The following is a 21,934-nucleotide window of genomic DNA, read 5'->3' as shown; positions in this document are numbered from 1 at the left end:
GCCTGCGGATAGGTCATTTCCTGAATTTCTATCCGGTGGTGTCCCAAGAACCACAACTTGCCTAGGCCAGCATGAAGAGGGAGGCGGCAATTTCCCAAGTGCATCCAATTAAATTAACCCTCCCGCTGTCCTTGAGTTTCAAACGCACTACCAGCAGAGGGCGCCAACCGCGGCACGTCATATGTCCGTGTTATGACCACGTTATTCCTTGTATCGCACACCCCTACTAGGAACCTTGACTTCCATGGATATCACGGACATGGCTGGCCAAACCGACCGCCCGGTAGGAACTCGTTCACCCTTCTCTCTGGGACGGGCCCTCTGTTTTCATTGGGTGACACGAGGACATCGTCTTCTGACGTCTTTCCAAACAGAAACGTGCCCCTTCTGAGCGGTGATATGTAGTGTGTTTGCTGAAAGCAAAGACAGTACTATTATCCTGCATAGCCTAGCCTACTTATTATTTTTCCTCTTCCGACCACTTGCCGTCTAACTAGTTTTTATTTAGCCTATTATTACAGGACGAGCACCGACTGGCTTTGTATCACAGGGAAGTCTCGAACTTTATTGATTACCTACTTTAGCTTTGTCAGCAAAGTCATATAAAGGTAAGACTTATGAAAGTGAACACGGCTCACACGAACGGCAGCTTGCAAGAAGAGAGTGGGAGAGCGATGGATCCCCTGGTAGCAGCTATCGACCAAGGCACCAGCTCGACTAGGTTCCTGGTGAGTTGTCAACTGCGGAAGATGCATGCAAACTCCTTTTCTCCTTTTTACGAACTATGGCGAAACTTTTATATCAAAGCAAAACAAAAGCGTACAAGCATGAAGAATGTTCACGTAGTCGTCTGGGTAACGTTTTCCCGTTCTGTCAAAGCTACTTGAAATGTATTTAAGAGGAAGTGTTCAATCTTTCAAAGGTTTTGCCACCAAAAGTAAACGAGACTTTCATATGTATGAAAACGCAGCTGTCTTGATATTCGATATATAGGTGATATATTCGAAAAAACATAGATTAACTTCAGAGATTTGGGTTCAAAGGCACTCTGAAGTTGGGATGGGCTGTTGTCCTTGTTGTGGATATTGCATTGTATTTGCTATTTGATACCCTGCCCGCATCCCTTTTCTTTGCTGTTTCCAGAAGTGGCTTTTTGAAGTTATTTGAAAGATCTCTTGTTACTCAACTAGGTCAGCAGCCCTGGTCGACAGCGGTTGTAATGAACTACAGACTCAACAAGAATTGTTAATGTTTTACTTGAGATGGTTGGTTGTTATTGGAACCCATTGCACCCAGTGCTTATCTTTATTATTGAATCGCACAAACACATGTCGTTGTTGAAGACTTCGTTTAACACCCACAATAACACAAGGAAACAGAATTACCTATTACAAGGGATAAGCCCTTCATATTCCTGAAGTGGCTATTCTACAGTGTTTAAACCAACTTTGTCCCTCTATGTTGTACACCAGTAGACTATAAAGGTATCCTGAAGTATCACAGAAAGGCTAGATAACTTTGTCTAAACCCTTTGTCTCCTGAGCTGATGAGTAAAACACCTAACTGAAGAGGGACTGCTGCAAGCCCAGTAATGCCTTCCTCCTCCTCATCCTCCCCCTCATCCTACTCCTCCTCCTCTTCCCCCTCCTCCTTATCCTCCTCCTCTTTCTCCTCTCCTCCTCCTCCTCCTCCTCCTCCTCCTCCTCCTCCTCCTCCTCCTCCTCCTCCTCCTCCTCCTCCTCCTCCTCCTCCACCTCCCCCCTCCTCAAGATAATGGGAAAAATGATTTAGTCTACAACAGTTCTCTTGTCTGCCCTGTGCTCGCTCGCCCACTCTCTTGTTCTATCTCACAATCACTCACTCTCTTGCTGTTTCCCTCTCTCTTTCTAACTCTCTCTCTTTGTCTCCCCCCCTCTCTCTCTCCAGGTGTTCAACGCTAAAACAGCAGAGGTCGTCAGTCAACACCAGGTTGAAATCAGGCAGAGTTTTCAAAAAGAAGGGTGAGTTCATCTGACCTCACCAATATCATATATATATATCCAATAAATATCCAATACCAATATCGTTATACTTATGATCTTTAGTGTCTGTCTAGACTCCTAGTCCATCTCTAACATCCTAGTCCATATCTAACATCCTAGTCCATCTCTAACATCCTAGTCCATCTCTAGTGATCCTGAACCACTGTATGTTCCCAGAGCAGGGCAGAGGGGATACTGGTCTTCCTTGGTTACACTGTAACAAAGCATTGTTAGATTTATTTAATCTCAAAGTCAAAGTGAACTTTATTGTCAATCAGACCATGCAACAAGTAGTTACACAGACGATCGAAATTGGGTTCCCCATCTCGAATTACTCAGAAACAAACTCAAAGTCCAACGTCCTGTCAACCATGGCCGTGGTGTTTTATACCAAGTGGGCACTACCAATAAAATAAAGGAAGAGGCTCAGTTGTGCTAGGGGATACTCAAGCCAACTCAAATGACTATTATTATTGCCATGACCTTGTAGAAAGATAGTCACTGGAGTTTCCTGTAGCAGATTAGACTACAGAATAAGACACGCCCACACAAAGGGTCTGGAAGACCGTTCAGTCAGAGCTAACTCTGATGTAGGGGGGTGAACTTTGACATATGTGACATTCTCTTTACCCGCCATGATCTTTCAACCAACTGTCCCTGTCCATTAAGAGTGTAGTGAGGATTTAATCCTATTGGCTAGCCTCACCAAGACAAGCAAATGTACGTTAAGTCAAATGAGATGTGTATAGCCCTTTTTACAAGCAATGTCGCATAGGGTGTCGCAAATAACCCCAGATCAACACCTGTAACCAACGGAAACCCTACACACCTGTTACATTCCTGTTTTACGTTTGTCTGTGCGTGCGTGTGTAGATGGGTGGAGGAAGATCCCATGGAGATCCTCCAGTCCGTGTACGAGTGCATGGAGAGGACCTGTGACAAGATGAGTCCTCTCCACATCTCCAACATCAAGGGTAACTTGACACCCCGCTGCCCTCCACTATGTCCCACAGAGGTTCAAAACCCCCCAGGAAGAGCCCTGCCAGCTGCTTCAAGGTTTTGTTTTGATTTTTGTTTCTTCAGCTGTTGGAGTGACCAATCAGAGAGAGACTACAGTCGTGTGGGACAAGGACACCGGAAAGCCTTTATACAATGCTATTGGTGGGTACGCAATACGTCACTGCTCATTGGTCGATATCTGAATATACAGGTTTAAACACATTATGAGAAGACAGCGCAAATGTTTGACGTAGTCTCTGACGTGTCATGACTCACTGTAACTCCCCTAAGTTGTCTCATCAAGGAAACGACAGCCCACATTGTGAAATTGTGCATTCTTGCGTTAGCGTAGCTGTTACATCAGTCCCCAACTGTCCATTGTTGTGAGTGAGAAGCTGTGAATGCTGCTTTGTGGCTGATTAATCCTCAAGAATGTGCTTGTCTGTAGCGGTTTGCAATCTCCTTGTGGACGTGCTGATTGACTGGAGCTCAGTGAGTGAGTCAGCTTGTTGTCTTTGTTCTGCAGTCTGGCTGGACCTGCGGACACAGTCCACAGTGGAAAGACTGATCAACAAGACCCCCGGCCAGAACAAGAACTACCTGAAGGTAAAGCCTGCTGATATGGAGGATCGCTCTCACTGCCCTCAGCAGGGGAAGGGCCCAACACTCATTACTGCAGTTTAGCATTCACACAGGCCACAACGATACTTAAAAACGCAATGTGTATATTCCGTTTCATTGTATGAACTTCAATATTATATATCTAGTGTGTCTATACAGACGTGTGTTGGTAGTCAGTGTTTTGTGTACCTTTTACTGTGTAAATTAGAATGCTGAATTCTTCCTTCTCCGTCTCTCCATCTCCCCTCCATCTCTCCTCCATCTCTCCGTTCAGCATAAAACAGGCCTGCCCATCAGTACGTACTTCAGTGCGGTCAAGCTGCGCTGGCTCATGGACAACGTGGAGGAGGTGCGGGAGGCGGTCCAGTCACACCGGGCCATGTTCGGTACTGTGGACGCCTGGCTCATCTGGGTAGGGCAGACACACACAAACATCACACACACACAGACAACACACACACACACAGATAACACACACAAGACCGCTTTAAAGTGAGGACATCCTTCTGTGTGTCAGTGCCTGACGGGGGGGAAGGATGGAGGGGTTCACTGCACAGACGTGTCCAACGCCAGCCGCACCATGCTGTTCAACATCCACACTCTGGACTGGGACCCGGAGCTCTGCAGGTGGAAGAACACACACACTTGAATGTGCACCCATATTTTAGGGACAGGCCACAATAAATTATCTTTGTTGTTGTTCTTATAGGTATTTTGATATCCCAATGGAAATATTGCCCAAATTAAGAAGCTCTTCAGAAGTATATGGATCACTGGTGAGTTTACACATCTTATGCTGTGTGTGTGTGTGTGCGTGTGTGTGTGTGTGTGTGTGTGTGGGGGGGGGGGGGGGGTAGAATGGGTGGTTGTGTCTGTCAGAATTATTGCTGGCATTTACTTACCAATAAATGCAACCATACATGTTGGCTAATTAGACTAAATTACTTAGTGTGTAGTCAGAATTACTTCTGACTTAAGATAAGATTTATGTTTATACGTGTAATTCAAGATTAGGTCATGGTTAGTAGGTAATAATAATAACAATAATAAGTTATATTTATATTGCACTCTATATTTAAGCAATCTCCGAGTGCTACAAAGCGTAATACAAGTTAAGAAGAATCAAAGTTTAATAATTAAAATAAAAAAGATCAAGGCCAATAAATAATTAAAAACAAAACCTATAAAACACATTTAATGAAAAGCTAAGGTAAGGATTGTGAGGCTTCAGATAGGCAATACAGGGTCACCGGGTTTTTAATGTTATTTCCAAGGTAACACAGTCCAAACAGACCACTGTGTCATAAAAATCTAATTCTGGATATCAAGATGACACACATGTAAGTTTGAATGATACAAATCTGGTTGATTGAGAATGATGCTTTGAAGCTGTGGAGAGATATTCTGCTGTTGTGTAGAAAAGACTAATCTGAATACTGTGGAAAGACATTAGTTCAAGGGCAGGAGAGTTGAGTAAGGAACATACTCCAGTGCCAGTATTAGTGGGACGTTGTCCTCTATAAATACTTCTGTTCTGTTCATTCGTCTCTGTTGAAATGAAGCCAGGTTTTAGAGGAGACAGATGGAGACTTTCTATATTAGACATCCAGTAAAACTGTGACATCCAGTAAAACACACACACATCCTAGACTTGTACACTACTATTCTTAGACTTGTACACCACTATTCAAGATTTATGATCCCTATATGTTGAATGTATGCACCTTCAAAGTAAATTCCTTGTCTGTGCAAACTTTCATGTGTCAACTGGCCTCAACAAGAGGCACAATGTGTCCTCGTCAGGCTCAAGACAAACACAAAGAAGCCACTGTAACAGTCCCAAAATGATGGTTGACATGAAACGCCAAGAGCCTTAAATTACTGCAAGTGCCCTATCACCACCTAGCTCACCCAGGGACATCAGTGCCCTATCACCACCTAGCTCACCCAGGGACATCAGTGCCCTATCACCACCTAGCTCACCCAGGGACATCAGTGCCCTATCACCACCTAGCTCACCCAGGGACATCAGTGCCCTATCACCACCTAGCTCACCCAGGGACATCAGTGCCCTATCACCACCTAGCTCACCCAGGGACATCAGTGTTCTCTGAAAAAACCTCCTCCTGCTTACCAGATAGTAGCTGTCCCTTCCCCCTCTGCTCTGTGTGTGTGTGTGTGTGTGTGTGTGTGTGTGTGTGTGTGTGTGTGTGTGTGTGTGTGTGTAGGGGGGAGGGGGCGTAACACTAGCCCCTTGGCTCTCCTGTCTTTTTTCACCAAGCCACGGCACACCAGCTCAACTGTCTGGCCCCTGACAGAGCTGAGGTCGGCTATGTTGGTGTCTCAGTTTACATTTAGTCATTTAGCATACGCTCTTATCCAAAGCAACTTACAGTAAGTGTAGGGACATTCCCCCGAGGCAAGTAGGGTGAAGTGCCTTGCCCAAGGACACAATGTCATTACATACTAGCCCGATTCCCTAACCGCTCAGCCACCTGACTCCCTGAGAGTTCACCTCTCAGGAAGCCCCTCCCTCTCTGTCAGGTGTTGCACCTGTCCTCTCTGGATTCACACACATTTGATGTTGCCTCTCCTCCTCTGTCTCCCCTTTCTCCTAGAAATCCGGTTCTCTCGCAGGAGTGCCAATTTCAGGGGTAAGAAGCATATTTATTTTTGTGTAATATTTTACCTTTTACTTCACATGAGTAGAACTTAGCTTGTCATGAAACTGTTCTGCGACAGCATTGACTGTGGAGGTTCAGTAAAAGCACTGAAGCACAAGGATAAGTACTTTTAGAGGGGTTAGTGGTAGAGCATTTGTCTTCAGGTCACAGGTTTTAATCCCCGATCCTTTGATTAAAAGCTCCTGCTGAATGAGTACATGACGTTAGTGTAATATAACTTTTCCACCAGTCATCAGCTGACATGACTGTGTGGAGAGGACTGTGACATGACTGTGTGGAGAGGACTGTGACATGACTGTGTGGAGAGGACTGTGACATGACTGTGTGGAGAGGACTGTGACATGACTGTGTGGAGAGGACTGTGACATGACTGTGTGGAGAGGACTGTGACATGACTGTGTGGAGAGGACTGTGACATGACTGTGTGGAGAGGACTGTGACATGACTGTGTGGAGAGGACTGTGACATGACTGTGTGTGGAGGTGTGTGGAGAGGACTGTGTTTAGAGGACTGATGGGACGTGGTTGTGTGTTGTGTGGTTAGAGGACTGATGGGACGTGGTTGTGTGTTGTGTGGTTAGAGGACTGATGGGACGTGGTTGTGTCTCCCAGTGTCTAGGAGACCAGTCGGCCGCCCTAGTGGGACAGATGTGCTTCCAGGATGGACAGGCCAAAAACACGTACGATCTCTCACCTACAACACCTGTCTCACCTCCACCTGTCTGACCTCCAGCTGTCTCACCTACAACACCTGTCTCACCTCCACCTGTCTGACCTCCAGCTGTCTCACCTACAACACCTGTCTCACCTCCACCTGTCTGACCTCCAGCTGTCTCACCTACAACACCTGTCTCACCTCAACCTGTCTGACCTCCAGCTGTCTCACCTACAACACCTGTCTCACCTCCACCTGTCTGACCTCCAGCTGTCTCACCTACAACACCTGTCTCACCTCCACCTCTCTGACCTGTCTCACCTCCACCTGTCTCACCTCCAACTGTCTTACCTACAACATCTGTCTCACCTCCACCTGTCTCACCTGTCTCACCTCCACCTGTCTCACCTCCAGCTGTCTCACCTCCACCTGTCTCACCTACAACATCTGTCTCACCTCCACCTGTCTCACCTGGTGAACCATTCACATACCAACTCCTGCTGTTATTTATCACCGATTTTCCAAAATCAGGATCTGTGTTTTGGGTCCCGTTAACCAGCTGTGTGTACTGATGTGGTTTAGTGACGAGGAAGTGTTGCTATAAGCAAGTGAGGAGCATGTCAATGTTACAGTAATTTCTTGGTGTTTATAGGCAGAGCTGAGAGACTTTGAACTGGCAAGACTTTGAACCCTACCGAGGGAGGGGTTGATGTGGCCTGGAGGTTAATGGCTTCTTTAGAAAGGGGCTTTGGTCAAAGTCAAAGTCCAGGGTTTCCCGTAGAAAATCTGTTAGTTAAGGTGGTAGGGTAGGGTTTGCCGTCAGACAGGGGGGGGGTGTAGTTTGTGCGATAGACTAATGCGTTCTGCAGAGAAGGGAGACTGGTGTTGGACACGGTTTGGAATGGAAGGGAGAAAACAGGACAGAGTAACACGGGGGATAAAAGAACAACGTAGTTAAGGCGGCAGGCGTGTGTTGCTTAGGCAGCCGCCTTAACTGCAAAGTGCTGCGGGCAACCCTGAAGTCAAAGGGAACTTTATTGTCAATCAGACCAGCAACAAGTAGTTACACAGACGGTCTCTGGATGTCTCCCTCTATCTCTCTGGATGTCTCCCTCTCTCTCTCTCTGGATGTCTCCCTCTCTCTCTCTGGGTGTCTCCCTCTCTCTCTCTGATGTCTCCCTCTCTCTGAATGTCTCCCGCTCTCTCTCTGGATGTCTCCCTCTCTCTCTCTGGATGTCTCCCTCTCTCTCTCTGGATGTCTCCCCCTCTCTCTCTGGATGTCTCCCTCTCTCTCTCTGGATGTCTCCCTCTCTCTCTCTGATGTCTCCCTCTCTCTGGATGTCTCCCTCTCTCTCTCTGGGTGTCTCCCTCTCTCTGTCTGGGTGTCTCCCTCTCTCTCTGGATGTCTCCCTGTCTCTCTCTGGATGTCTCCCTCTCTCTCTCTGGATGTCTCCCTCTCTCTCTGGATGTCTCCCTCTCTCTCTCTGGATGTCTCCCTCTCTCTCTCTGGGTGTCTCCCTCTCTCTCTCTGGATGTCTCCCTCTCTCTCCCTCACACAGTCTTTGTGTAGGACTGGAGGCACTGGTTTTCAGACAATAAGCCTTCCATCTCATAAACAGTCTGAAGTATCTGACTAGATCGTGTCTGATTGTGTCACTGCTTTGTGCTTTACTCTCAAGGTATGGAACTGGTTGCTTCCTGTTAAGAAACACAGGGCTCAAGGTAAGATCACATTACACTCAATAAACACGTCCAGTCTCTCTAAATATTTTGTCTATGGTTTTTTCACTTCTTGTCCTCCTCCTCCCTCACTTCCTGTCCCCCCCCCCCCCCCCTCAGCCAGTGATGTCCGACCACGGGCTTCTTACCACGGTGGCCTACCAGCTGGGGAAAGACGCTCCTGCCTGCTACGCTCTGGAGGTGAGCGGGACTGGGCTGGTCTGCTGTGTGACTGGTTCTGGTGTGTGACTGGTCTGCTGTGTGACTGGTTCTGGTGTGTGACTGGTTCTGGTGTGTGACTGGTTCTAGTGTGTGACTGGTCTGCTGTGTGACTGGTTCTGGTGTGTGACTGGTTCTGGTGTGTGACTGGTCTGCTGTGTGACTGGTTCTGGTGTGTGACTGGTTCTGGTGTGTGACTGGTCTGCTGTGTGACTGGTTCTGGTGTGTGACTGGTTCTGGTGTGTGACTGGTCTGGTGTGTGACTGGTTCTGGTGTGTGACTGGTTCTGGTGTGTGACTGGTCTGCTGTGTGACTGGTTCTGGTGTGTGACTGGTCTGCTGTGTGACTGGTTCTGGTGTGTGACTGGTTCTGGTGTGTGACTGGTCTGCTGTGTTCCCACAGGGCTCCGTGGCTATAGCAGGGGCAGTGGTGAGGTGGCTGAAGGATAACATGGGGATAGTCCAGTCCACCTCTGAGATAGGTGAGGACCCAGTCACAACCTCAACCTTCACAGTACACATGCACAGCACACTACTGTCACCTCGAGACTATTCATAAAATACATTTTAGTTCCTTGTGTTGTTTCACTCCCTCCCCCTCTCCCTCTTTCACTCCATTTCTCCTCTCTCTCTCTCCCCCTCCAGAGAAGCTGGCGGCAGCTGTTGGCACGTCGTACGGGTGTTACTTTGTTCCTGCCTTCTCTGGTCTGTACGCCCCCTACTGGGAACCCAGCGCACGAGGGTGAGGTCACGTCCCAACACACCATCCTGACCTTACCATTGGACTGTGTTAGAACACACTACACTATCTTGTACTATACTGACCTTACCACTGGACTGGATCACAACACACTACACTATGCTCATTAACTATACTGGATTGTAAAAAACTATACCATATTATACTGTACTATACTATGACACACAGGTTGGTTTCATATCAATGTGTGTGTGTGTTCTACAGGATCATCTGTGGACTAACTCAGTTCACGAACAGGAACCACCTGGCCTTCGCTGCCCTGGAGGCAGTCTGTTTCCAGGCCAGAGAGGTACACTGGCGCTGTTTATGTCCATATGTGTCTGTACATCTTCAAGTGTGTGTGTGTGTGTCCAGATCCTGGAGGCTATGAACAAGAACAGCAGGATTGTGTTTAACTGCTGTGTGTGTGTCCAGATCCTGGATGCCATGAACAAGGACACGGGGCTGCCCCTGGCTCGGCTGCAGGTGGACGGGGGGATGACCTCCAACAGGTTGCTGATGCAGCTGCAGGCCGACATCCTCTGCATCCCCGTTGGTGAGGATCCCCGGGACGCTTGCATGCCTCGCACGCTCACCCTCGCACGCTCACCCTCGCACGCTCAGCCTCGCACGCTCAGCCTCGCACGCTCAGCCTCGCACGCTCAGCCTCGCACGCACACCCTCGCACGCACACCCTCGCACGCTCTCATGCCTTCCTTGCATGCTCGCCCAAGCTCTGTCAATTAAACTGTGCTTAAATTGACAGTATTTGTATTTATCTTTGTAGACTGTGGTCAACAACATTGCAGCAATGTATAAAATACAGATCTGAGGTAAAGAAATGCTAAAAACTACAACTACTGGTAGTATTACCATCTGCAATTGGTAGTACAACCAGAGTTCACATTATGGATGTTTTAGTGAACTCAAACACACTCATTGTCAAGGATGTGTTGAGACACGTGTTCAGACACACAGTGTTGACATTAACAGGGGGACTTCTAACAGCAACTGGTTCTTCGTGTACCCAACCACTCCAGAACTTACAGTCCAGCACAACACACACAGGTCATGGTGTGTGTGTGTAACATGGCATCTGTGTCTCCAGATAGGCCAACCATGTCAGAGACGACGGCTCTGGGGGTAGCCATGGCAGCGGGGGCGGCGGTGGGGGTGTGGAGCCTGACCCCTGGTGACCTCCCAACCTGCATCCCCGAAACTTTCCATCCCCAGATAAACACAGACGGTAGGAGACAGTCTCTTCCTCCTCTCTCTCTCCCTCCCTCCTCTCTATCTCCTCTCTCTCCCTCCTCTCTCTCTTTATCTCCTCTCCCTCCTCTCTCTCTCTTTATCTCCTCTCTCTCTCCCTCCTCTCTCTCATTATCTCCTCTCCCTCCTCTCTCTCTCTCCCTCCTCTCTCCCTTCCGTTCCCTCCCTCCTTATTTCCTTTCCTTCTTTCCTTCCTTCCCTCCCTCCCTCACCCTCCTCATGCCCTCTTGACCCCACTGAGACAACAGCTGCATGGTTGAAGAGTTGATGTTTTGAGTCTGGTATTGGGACAGTAACAGTTTTTAAATTGTCCAGCATTGATTGAGAAAAGTGTAGCAGGACAGTGCCACCTAGTGGATAAATGTACATCATGTCATCCCAGTGTCACTTTTATTTTGTTCACAGAGAGTGAGTTTCGGTTCGCGCGTTGGAAGAAGGCTGTCCAGAAAGCCATGGACTGGGAGACCATAGAGCCGATCTCCTATAATAACGGTGAGCGCTGTGGATGATTTAAAGCCTTCCGGCAGCTCTGGCACGAGAGACATGTTACCTGAGAACTATCAGACTGGCTCTCTGCTTAAGAAGTGGAGGCTAATTTTCACTCAAACACTCAGTGAATTAAACACTTATCGATCAGCATTTGTATGTTTTCTAAGACTAAAGTGTATCGAGACAAGACCAAGACCAGTTAATTTTAGTTAAAAGTTTCCAATTACAAATTGATAAATTATCGGTTGCATTTGAAGCGGGAAGTTTTACATCCAATTACAGTAATTATGTAAATAAAATAAATGTGGGCATGCACAGACAATTTAGTGATATCCCCGCAGTTGTGATTTTGATCGTTCTTAAAATAAAATCCTGAGTCCGAGTAAAAATGCGGTCAATTCCGAGACCAAGACCTTCCAAAAGTGGACCAGACTGTCTCAGGTACAACAACACTGTCTGACCCACATGCCTTTCTTGATGTCCGTCTGGCTGCAGTGGTGAACAAGAAGATGAACGGATCGCCCTGGGGCATCCCCCCTCCCAGCCCGCTGCCCAGCAGAGCTGACCCCTGAGGTCTGGCTCCTCCGTGTGGGTGTGGGTGTGTGTGTGTGTGTGCGCATGCGTGCATGTGTAAACACGGCTACCCTCTTCAGCAAGAACTACGTTCTGGTTAACTGCCTACTGCTAACATGCTATGTATGCGCTTTCTTCTCTTCTGTAACATCTTTGGTGTGAATTAGTGTGAGTTAGAGAACGATCATGCTTAACATAGGTGTTGTTTGCCGGACACTTACTGTAACTGTATGTCTGTTGGTTTGCACAGGTCTTGTGATGACTTCGTACGTGATTTTTCATGCGATTTTATCTCACGCCCTTCTCCCCCTCTAAACTCTCAGGTCACAATCAGTAGGATTTGAACCAGGACACATCACCACTGCCAAGGAACTAAATGAGGGAATTCACAGGCTGAGAGAATGGCTCCTGGCAGCTGAGCGTCAACAATCAGCAGCGGTCCACAACAGCCTCTGTACTTTGGAGCTAGAAAGCTGACCAATGACTGATCTGTATTTGAATATGAAAGATCTGAAATATTTGTATGTCGAATTTCATCAAACTGAAATATTTTCTTGTTGAATATATGATATCTGAATTATTTGTATTATATTTGTATTGAATTTAATAAAACTGAATTATTTTGATCTGGAAATACACATTTATGAAATTCAGATTGCGGAAATTCAGATTGTTGAAATTCAGATCGGTGCGTGTCCATTACAGTGTCGCGAGTCGCTTGCCTTCCCACAGTGCACCACGCTCGGGGCTGTGTCAGACACATTAATGCAGAGTTGTAGTTCTCTAAAGTCACTGTTGTAGTTCGTATAACGTCATGGCAAAGTGTGCAGATTTGGGTTTACGTACTCGCAATATCGATCAAAATACAACTTTTACACACATTAAGCAAAAATCCGATACGCTGGCTAGATGTACATTTACATTACATTTATTTAAGCATACATTTAAGAACACAATTCATGAAGAAAGTAAAAGGTACTTTTTTTTTCAAGTTTCAAATACGAATTTGTCTGATGTATTTTATACAGACCGCTGATTGTGGACACTTTTCCCCGAGATGAAACAGCCCCTCCCTGTGCCACGGACGGTGAACACAAGGCGTGCAATGTCCACATTTTTGACTCCTTGATCCACTCTTACTCTACAGTGTTACAAAATGTATTACATTTGAAATATGGCTTAAATATTGAGACATCCATAAACGTGCATAACACGTGCATTACATTATGTATAATGCTGAATAATGTCCAAATGTGCTAATACAACATTGAAACCTGACTTAGAGGGAAGCCAAATCTCTCCACAGACTCCTGGAAGAACACCACAGCAGTTGTCGCCAGATTATTTGTGGCAGCACCAAGGTACATAATCTACATCATAAAGTGATAAATAGTAATATACGTAACACTCATATCTAGACTGTAATACAAGCTATTTAACACCGTTGTTTAAAATTACCTTTCGCGAGAAGACATCGACAACTCCAAACAAAATTATGTTGTATCTGATTTGAACACAAATTATTTTTTTGTTTTTTGAAAAATATAATAGTGACATTAAAGGCGGGGTCGGTAATGTTGTTGAGCTGCACTTTTTGTAATATTTGCTTTACTTCCTGATGTTACAGCTACAGTAGTAGATCTGGGCACCTCCACAATCTTCACACACACACAGACAGACTGAGAGGGAGAGACAAGGAGAGGTGTGTGTGTGTGTGTGTGTCAAACCAGTTCATAACAAACCACAGGAAGACATGTCCATAATATTATGTATTTTCTTTAATCTATTTAACCTATCCATAAACCCGGTAGAACTGGGTTTCCAAATAAAGTCATTTAATTAATAGATCTATAAAGTAGATTTAATTTTAGTATGTTTCCAAGAAAACAGTTCTCAAGTGGAACACAGCACTTGGAAAGTGTTCTGAGAGGACAGGCCACCCCCAGAATATCTGGCAACCAAGAGTGGTCTTGACCTAGATTGACCTGATTTCCCCCCTCTGTGTCCCTGTCTTTTACTTGAGCCTTCGTCTGGCATGGTGAAAAGGTCCTTGTGTAAGCGGAGACTGGGTCTGGCCCACAATCACTTTCATTGGCTGACTCAGCTGTGTTCAAGTGTTCCAACATGTACGCAGTGTTCCAACATGTACACAGCAACCTGACTGGCCGAGGCCTCTGGATGATGTAGTTTCTCCTGAAGTTAATTGAACAGATGTTGTCAAGCAGCTTTTCTGTTATGTACATCTTTTTCTTTGTTCTATCTTCCGTATTTCATGTTGTTGCTCAGACAGTTGGGAAACTGGGTGAGGTCACAAGGGGTTACCAAAGCTGGACTCGTACCCCATCAACCCCCCCCACTCTCTCTGTTTGGTGTTCACTTCACTTTGTCTGGTGTTACCTGTTCTTTCTCCACTGTTCTAAACCCACGAGCACAGTTTGTTCTGCTGGTGGTTATCGTCATCAATCAAGTTTAGTATCCCACCACACCGAATACTTAGAACCCAATCCCTAGAACCCCCAGTCAAGATAGATCTGGACTGCTATGTTTCCAGACATAGATAGATCTGGACTGCTCTGTTTCCAGACATAGATAGATCTGGACTGCTCTGTTTCCAGACATAGATAGATCAGGACTGTTCTGTTTCCAGACATAGATAGATCAGGACTGCTCTGTTTCCAGACATAGATAGATCAGGACTGCTCTGTTTCCAGACATAGATCGATCTGGACTGCTCTGTTTCCCTGTGTGCAAGACTGACGTTAGTCACCAGCACTGTCTCGTGCCAGCACCAGCACTGTGTGTGTTTGTGCTTGTGCATGTGCTTGTGAGTCAATCAATCAAAATGTATTTGTATAGCCCTTTTTACAAGCAGTCACAGAGGGCTTGTGTGTGTGCACACCATGTTGTTTAGCTGTCAGGGAATCCCTCAGCTCTCTGTGTACTCGGTTTACAAACAGCTGAGGAAGAGAGTTCTGAGAAGGATGCCAGGGCGGTATTCCAGAAAGCGGGTTCAACAAACGGCAGGGTTCAGGGTTAGGTTCACCTAACCCTGAACTCTGAGTTGATTTACCCTCAAATGGGAAACTCTTTGACTTCTCGGTTCCAGAAAAGCTGATTTGAATTAGTTAAATCAACTCGGAGTACGTCCACTCTGAGTTAAGCATGAGAACTGAGAACTATTAAAAGCCAACATCAATGGAACTCTGATACTAGGCTCCACCATGGCACCGGCAACAAAAAAAACTTTGTCCTACTTCGCCACACTTCAGATAGTAGTGTTAATACGTGTTCATGGTGAATCTGAGCACATATTCCGGAAAAAAGCAATACGGCTGTAGCAGCGTACACAATTGGCGTGGGAGACAATTGCTGGCCAAGTCAATGCATACATTTGAATGCAGTAGCCAGTCCATACATTGAACCCCACTGTCTGTTAATATTACAGGTGAAAAAGTGGTTGACTTACAATAGCATGTTAAATGCCATATTAAATATAAATGTTAATATTAAATATATAAATATTAAACACTTTTTAATGGATTGATTAACAAGTTAATTTAACTATGACATCGTTAACTGTGAAATATCAGCTTGTGCCACAAATCCAACAAACAGTGCTCCTACCACCAGTATTGCAGTAATTGTTTTTTCCATCCCTTTTAACATTTTGCTTTTTACAAATGCACTCCCGCCTCTCTCTTCCAGCCAGGCTGTTGTACATGGTAGCATTTTTATACATTTCACTGTGGATTAACCCTTGTGCTGCCTTTAGGTCACATGACCCAAAGGTTCATAATGAAAAATCGTTGTTTACCCAATTTTACCCAATACAAAAACAAATGTGGGGGGTCTGCAACAGCCCAACGGTTAAAAGAAAATGCTTCACTGTTTTTGTATGCGGTAAAGTTGTCGCTTGAAAGAACACATTTGCAGTTCTTGTAAGAACCATGTGTTTTCTCTGTTTTAAACAATGACAATATCACAAAACACAAGCAGTCCTAAGATGTTGTTGATGCAACAGGGTCATCCTCAAAGCATTGCAGTTGTCTTTCCTTCCCCCTTTACAATAACTAACCATCTGACGGTCTGACATTCTGTAGGCATACCAACACTTATGGTGTTTAATTGTTTTATTAACCAGAAGAGTATAAGCAGAGAAATCAACATAAATTCCATATATCAAAGTTTTTATCCATAAAATACACATCTGCTGTAAAGAACACCGGAATGCGAGGACTAAGGTCAGGAACAGCCATCACAAGAGACTGTTTGATCAAGTCACAGGAGACAAATGAAGCCTCTTACATTGAGAAGTGGTCTGAACACAGTGGGAGGGAAATATCATGAAGCTCTACTGAGGCTAGCAGGCTACGCTCTCCCCGCCAGCCCAGGAGGAGGTTGTGTCCTGGGCTCCTGCTCCTGGGCTCAGCGGGAGAACTGCCTCCCGTCCCTCTTGCCCTTGTTGACGTGCTTGAAGATCTTGGATTTGTGGACGTTCTTGGAGCCTTTCTGGTACCCGAAGCCGCCGCCTCCTCCTCTCTTCTGCATCTTCACTCCTCTGGTGCTGCAGTGGACGTCTGGAGGAACGCTGGTCAAGGTGTTAACACATGACAACCACTACAGAAACACCTGGGGGTGTCCATGACAACCACTACAGAAACACCTGGGGGTGTCCATGACAACCACTACTGAAACACCTGGGGGTGTCCATGACAACCACTACAGAAACACCTGGGGGTGTCCATGACAACCACTACTGAAACACCTGCAGCATCTAAGCTACAGCACTACAAATGTTCAGTCATTGGTCAACAAATTAACTAGTTAAAACGACAGATGGAAGGATACTGAGGTCGACGTAGGGCGGCACTTTGAATCCGAACGACACCGCCACCATGGGGAGGTTGAGGGTGTTGACGCTGTAGATCTGCTTGAGAGAGTGAGAGTCGTACGCCCTCACGTACGACTTGTAGGCCTCCTGGGCTGACTTGTGAAGGTAGTAGTTCTTCTCTATCAGCTTCTCCATCTGCCCAGGAGAGAGGAGCAGGGTCACACGGTCAGGGGAGGGGGAGGAGGAGGAGGGTGGGGGACACGAAGGACTTCTCACCTGAGACTGGATATCAGAGATCTTGGTCCAGGAGAACTCAAACTCGCTCAGAGGGACCTGAGGGGAAGAGGAGAACCATGTGACACGGGGGTACTGGAAATGACACATGGCCGTATTCAGACACAGGAGCACTAAGCCTGCCACTAGGCCTGGACACGGCGGATGGCGCAGAGGAGAGAAGGGGGGGAGAAAGACAGGAAGGGAGGAGAGAGAGAAGGAGGGAGGATCAGAGGGAAGGTGGAGGGTACCTTGGCCTGTTTGAGATAGCGTAGGAAGCCCAGCTCCTGGGGTCTGAGGATGAGGAGGGCGTGGCCTCGGCCGTCAATCCCTCGAGCCGTCCTGCCCACCCTGTGGATGTACTCCTGCAATACCACATAATACACAATACTACTGTAGTACTACTGCAGTCATCACCCTGCGGATGTACTCCTGCAGGCCTAACAGGGGCTTGACCAGCAATACTACACTACTCTGCAGACTCTGGGTAAAGCACTACCGTCTGGGTGTGTATATATTTTGCATGTATCAAGACAAAACCACATCTCTGATGCTCTCCAATGTTACTTCTGCCGGTTGATGTTCCGGTGTGAGTGGAGCGCGTACCTTGGGGTCATCTGGGGGGTCGTACTGGACGATCCAGTCCACCTCTGGGATGTCCAGGCCCCTGGCCGCCACGTCGGTACACAGCAGGATCCCCGAGTCGGCGTTGCAGAACTGGAAGAAGGTGGTGGTTCTCTTGGTCTGTTTCTGCTTGCCCTGAGAGAGGAGGACCACAGCAGAGTCACTCCACTGACAGGGCCATGTCTGCACCTCACACCAGCCACACACACACACACACACACACACACACCAGCCACACACACACACCAGCCACACCCAGGCCTCACACACACACACACACACCAGGCCTCACACACACACCAGCCACACCAGGCCTCACACACACCAGCCACACCCAGGCCTCACACACACCGACCACACACACACACCAGCCACACCCAGGCCTCACACACACCAGCCACACCCAGGCCTCACACACACCAGCCACACACACACACAAGCCACACCCAGGCCTCACACACACCAGCCACACCAGGCCTCACACACACACACACACCAGCCACACCAGGCCTCACACACACACACATCAGCCACAACAGGCCTCACACACACACACACACACACCAGCCCTCACACACACACACACACACACACACCAGCCACACCCAGGCCTCACACACACACACACACACACCAGCCCTCACACACACCAGCCACACCCAGCCCTCACACACACACACACACACCAGCCACACCCAGGCCTCACACTCTGGTCAGGTTGCTTCTCAGTTTTAGTGTGTCCAGTGGGTATGTGCTTTAGCTCATATCAGTAAGACAAGAGGTATTACAAGGTGAATAGGCACAGATAGGTAAACACAGACTCTGGACGTTGGGTGTCTCTCTTACGTGGATGGCCATGACGGGCAGGTCGATGTAGTTGAGCAGCTCGTAGTGGAACTTGACAGACATGCAGGAGGAGAAGAACACCATGAGCTTCTTCTTCCGGTTCTTCTTCAGGAACGTGAAGAGCAGCAGGAAGCGCTTCTCAGAGGGACAGACCACGTAGCCCTGGGCAACGCCACACACACAGACAAATAAGGGATTAGATCTAGAAGTACATTCGATAACGCCTAACATTGATATCTAATGTGAATCGAGGCCAAGTTTCACTAGTGTGACTCCCAACTTTCACAAGTTTTGATCAATTCTCTCTTCTGTCTATTGTTCCCTCTTCTCTTCCTCCTCCGTGTACCTGCTCCAGACCGTCCACCGTGGCGTTGTCCTTGTTGTCGTCCACGCCCACATACAGAGGCTCTTTCTTCAGGGAGATTCGGGCCAGGTCCTCCACCTTGCGTGTCTGGGTGGCTGAGAACAGCATGGTCTGTCTCCGCTCTGAGGGACAAGAGCAGAAACATAATAAACAAACTTTCTATTAAATTGCTCCGGTCATTTCTTAGTTTGACAGCGAGGTTCATGTGCAGGCCAGAGGGGTTCATGTGCAGGCCAGAGGGGTTCATGTGCAGGCCAGAGGGGTTCATGTGCAGGCCAGAGGGGTTCATGTGCAGGCCAGAGGGGTTCATGTGCAGGCCAGAGGGGTTCATGTGCAGGCCAGAGGAACGTACTGGGCAGCAGCTTGATGATCTGCTTCAGTTCCTCCTCAAAGCCCACCTCCAGGATCCGGTCCGCCTCGTCGATGATCAGACACTGCAGGTTCTTGAACATGAAGCCAGGGGTGTTCTGCAGACAAAGACCTCGTTAGATATCTAGGTATTTCCATGTTTTCAACTTTTATCGAATGTCTTCATGAACTACAGCGTTCCCTCTGTAAATCAGCCTATGATCAACCTGCAGGTGGTCTAGCAGGCGTCCGGGCGTGGCCACCACGATGTTGACGCCGTTGGCCAGCCGCTGGGCCTCTGCAGAGCGGTTGCTGCCGCCCATGATGAGGCCGAAGGTGTGGACGTGGTGTGCCATCAGCTCCTTCATCACGCCGTACGTCTGCATTGCCAGCTCACGCGTGGGAGACAGGATCACCACGCCGGTGCCTGACGGAGGGAAGATGAGAGGCCCGGTTTCCAATTTAGCGTCTAATTCCGTTTGGCATATTGATCGGATAGGGAAACCACTAATGCTAGTGAGATAACTCAAATCAAACATATTTAAGAACACTTTTTAATTCTTACCATTTCTGGGCATGAACTTGAGTTTGTTGATGAGTTCGATGGAGGGGATGAGGAAGGCCAGAGTTTTACCGCTGCCCGTCTTAGCTGCTGCAAGAACATCCCTACAAGACAGAGACTGAGTAAATTTGGCTGTTTTATTCTAAAACACATCATTACACTTTGACAGCTCATACACAGAGAGTATGCCATATTCAGATCGTATATGTGGGAGAGATGTGCTGGGATAAGCTCACCTTCCCTCTAACAGAGGACGAATACTTTTGTGTTGGATCTCAGTCATGTGCTCAAAGCCCATCTCCTTGACAGCCTTCAGTGTGCTCTCGCTCACCAGCGCCTCGAGAGAGGCGAACGATGTGTCCTCGAAGGCTCCTGAGCCACAACATAAACATCATATAACTCACGGATCACAGGAAATGCAGTCGTGTCAACAACAATAAGAAAAACTGAGCATATATCCAAAACCTCATCAATCTGAAAATTACATATTTCAATGTGCAGAGTCTTGCAAAAGACCCGAGTGATTCTGTAGACACGGACCTGTCAATCCAGTGGGAAGTTCAGGGCCATCTTCGTCCTCCTCCTCCTCCTCCTCCTCCTCCTCCTCATCTTCACCCCCCTCTTTCTCCCCATCACTTTCATCCTCATCCATCTCCTCGTCATCATCATCATCTTCCTCCTCCTCCTCTCCATCCTCTACACTTGCTGGTTTGTTTGTGGTCTGTTTGTTGTCCTCTGTCATCTTCATCCCTTCCTCCTCCTCCTCCTCCTCTTCCTCCACATCAACATCATTCTTCTTCACCTTTTTCACTCCTGAAGTCATATAGTTACATGTTTAGCTGTATGGTCCAGTAAGGGTGCTTATAACGTATCCATTATATGAAGAATTATTAATGCATTGAAAAACAGATTCCCTCCCAAGGACAAACTGAAAAGGAATGTTCCCTTTTACCTGGACATTCAGCAGCATTGGTAAGCTTCCTTTTCTTTTTCGTAGGCTTGTTATCTGCTGTTTTCTCCGTCTCTGTCACGTTTTTCTGTTTCGTCTGCTTCTTCGTGGGTTTGGCTTTAACCGGCTTCAAAGATGACGTCGCGTCGTGACTCTCTCCGCAGCAGTCCTCTGGAAGTCCGTTTGCATCTTCTGAGAACACACGAGCACAAATGAGGGTTCAAAATCCAGTTCAAAAATGTATAATCCTTTTATTATTTACATAATGTAAGACACTAATGTTTGTTATCGAGTGTAACACGAGGGAGAGGGGATGAACAACCACCGCATGAAAACAACTTCCGCTAGACCGAAATAATACAAGTTCCCGAGAAAGGGGGGTGAAAATATGTTATTTCATCGCCAACTGGGATATTTATTTCAGGAGCGTTATTCCAAACAAGTAACAAACTAGCATAGCCTGTAAACTACCACTGCAAAGGAAGAGCTATAGTTTCCAAATGCTTGCTACAGTACGTTTATTAAGCAAACATGTAAGTTGAATACTAGGCCTATATACTATTGTATGATATATACATTTAAAAGCTGCTCATACGAACGTCGTCTGAAGAAAATGAACGGCAAGCTGTTTGCTAACTCTGGCTAATATTATGAGTTATTACGAAGTAGATAGCCATGCTTCATGCTAGCTAGCTAGCTACTTAGGTAGCCTAACGCTAGCTAAACAAAAACGTAAATGTAAACTGTTGACATATTGACATCACATCCCCTAAATCATTAAGTGGCTAGTTACCATTCTCTTCATTTTGTTTCTGTTTTATAAGTAATTTGCGCTCTTTATTTTTATCGTTTCTTTTCTGAATTTTCTTCCGAAGAAGCTTCATCTGCAGGTCTGCCATTATTCCAGCTGAGCACGCACGCACACGTGTGTTTACAGGACCCCTCTTTGGCATCAATTGTACTGCCTGACGGAAAATCCGCGGCCTCACATAGTCGTCATACGTAATGCCAGACTGAAATTAGTCTCAAAATCCACCGCCAATATTTGACTGTATTTAACTAGTTATACTAGTTATACATCTCAAGAGAAAACCCTAGCAGGCATAATGTATCATTTTGCAGACCTGGAGAAGTCGTCTGTGCTCTTTTTC

General features: G+C 46.9%; 2 protein-coding genes across 4 annotated transcripts; one reads left to right on the top strand and one right to left on the bottom strand.

Annotated features, from left to right (window-relative positions):
• Positions 1 to 418: 418 nt before the first annotated feature.
• LOC136959242 (glycerol kinase-like) lies at positions 419 to 12,612 on the top strand. 3 transcript variants are annotated; one of them, XM_067253518.1, is made up of 20 exons: positions 419 to 728; positions 1,927 to 2,000; positions 2,895 to 2,995; positions 3,105 to 3,182; positions 3,547 to 3,626; positions 3,916 to 4,053; positions 4,159 to 4,268; positions 4,351 to 4,417; positions 6,260 to 6,295; positions 6,937 to 7,004; positions 8,659 to 8,701; positions 8,819 to 8,899; positions 9,320 to 9,398; positions 9,562 to 9,658; positions 9,881 to 9,965; positions 10,091 to 10,211; positions 10,764 to 10,901; positions 11,330 to 11,416; positions 11,909 to 11,986; positions 12,310 to 12,612. In XM_067253518.1, exons 1-19 carry the CDS (start codon positions 618 to 620, stop codon positions 11,983 to 11,985), a joined length of 1,671 nt encoding a protein of 556 aa, XP_067109619.1. In that variant the 5' UTR covers positions 419 to 617; the 3' UTR covers position 11,986; positions 12,310 to 12,612. The 3 variants fall into 3 exon arrangements, with proteins under 3 accessions (XP_067109619.1, XP_067109627.1, XP_067109636.1); XM_067253526.1 differs by having other exon boundaries at positions 11,909 to 12,001; XM_067253535.1 differs by lacking the exon at positions 11,909 to 11,986.
• A 2,885-nt stretch (positions 12,613 to 15,497) lies between these two features.
• ddx18 (DEAD (Asp-Glu-Ala-Asp) box polypeptide 18) lies at positions 15,498 to 21,689 on the bottom strand. Its single transcript, XM_067229114.1, has 14 exons — positions 21,577 to 21,689; positions 20,787 to 20,975; positions 20,375 to 20,647; positions 20,071 to 20,206; positions 19,838 to 19,938; positions 19,500 to 19,699; positions 19,277 to 19,391; positions 18,907 to 19,046; positions 18,561 to 18,722; positions 17,697 to 17,849; positions 17,342 to 17,455; positions 17,094 to 17,150; positions 16,835 to 17,012; positions 15,498 to 16,563 (listed from the first exon to the last, which is right to left on the bottom strand). The coding sequence occupies exons 1-14, from the start codon at positions 21,680 to 21,682 to the stop codon at positions 16,412 to 16,414; spliced, it is 2,076 nt and encodes a 691-aa protein (XP_067085215.1). The 5' UTR covers positions 21,683 to 21,689; the 3' UTR covers positions 15,498 to 16,411.
• Positions 21,690 to 21,934: the final 245 nt, after the last annotated feature.

Source organism: Osmerus mordax, chromosome 2, assembly GCF_038355195.1.
Source record: "Osmerus mordax isolate fOsmMor3 chromosome 2, fOsmMor3.pri, whole genome shotgun sequence".
Classification (NCBI taxonomy): domain Eukaryota; kingdom Metazoa; phylum Chordata; class Actinopteri; order Osmeriformes; family Osmeridae; genus Osmerus; species Osmerus mordax.
The sequence above is the reverse complement of the archived record's forward strand: the minus strand, read 5'-3'. Positions and strand labels throughout refer to the sequence as shown.

Excerpts from the sequence above, each read along its gene's own strand:
- LOC136959242 (XM_067253518.1), top strand. The coding sequence starts at position 618 with ATGAAAGTGAACACGGCTCACACGAACGGCAGCTTGCAAGAAGAGAGT. Across the intron at positions 4,418-6,259 it reads CAGAAGTATATGGATCACTG|AAATCCGGTTCTCTCGCAGG; the intron begins GTGAGTTTACAC and ends CCTTTCTCCTAG. Across the intron at positions 9,966-10,090 it reads TCTGTTTCCAGGCCAGAGAG|ATCCTGGATGCCATGAACAA; the intron begins GTACACTGGCGC and ends GTGTGTGTCCAG.
- ddx18 (XM_067229114.1), bottom strand. The coding sequence starts at position 21,682 with ATGGCAGACCTGCAGATGAAGCTTCTTCGGAAGAAAATTCAGAAAAGA. Across the intron at positions 19,939-20,070 it reads CGTCCTCTGTTAGAGGGAAG|GGATGTTCTTGCAGCAGCTA; the intron begins GTGAGCTTATCC and ends TCTGTCTTGTAG. Across the intron at positions 19,047-19,276 it reads GATCATCAAGCTGCTGCCCA|AGCGGAGACAGACCATGCTG; the intron begins GTACGTTCCTCT and ends CTTGTCCCTCAG.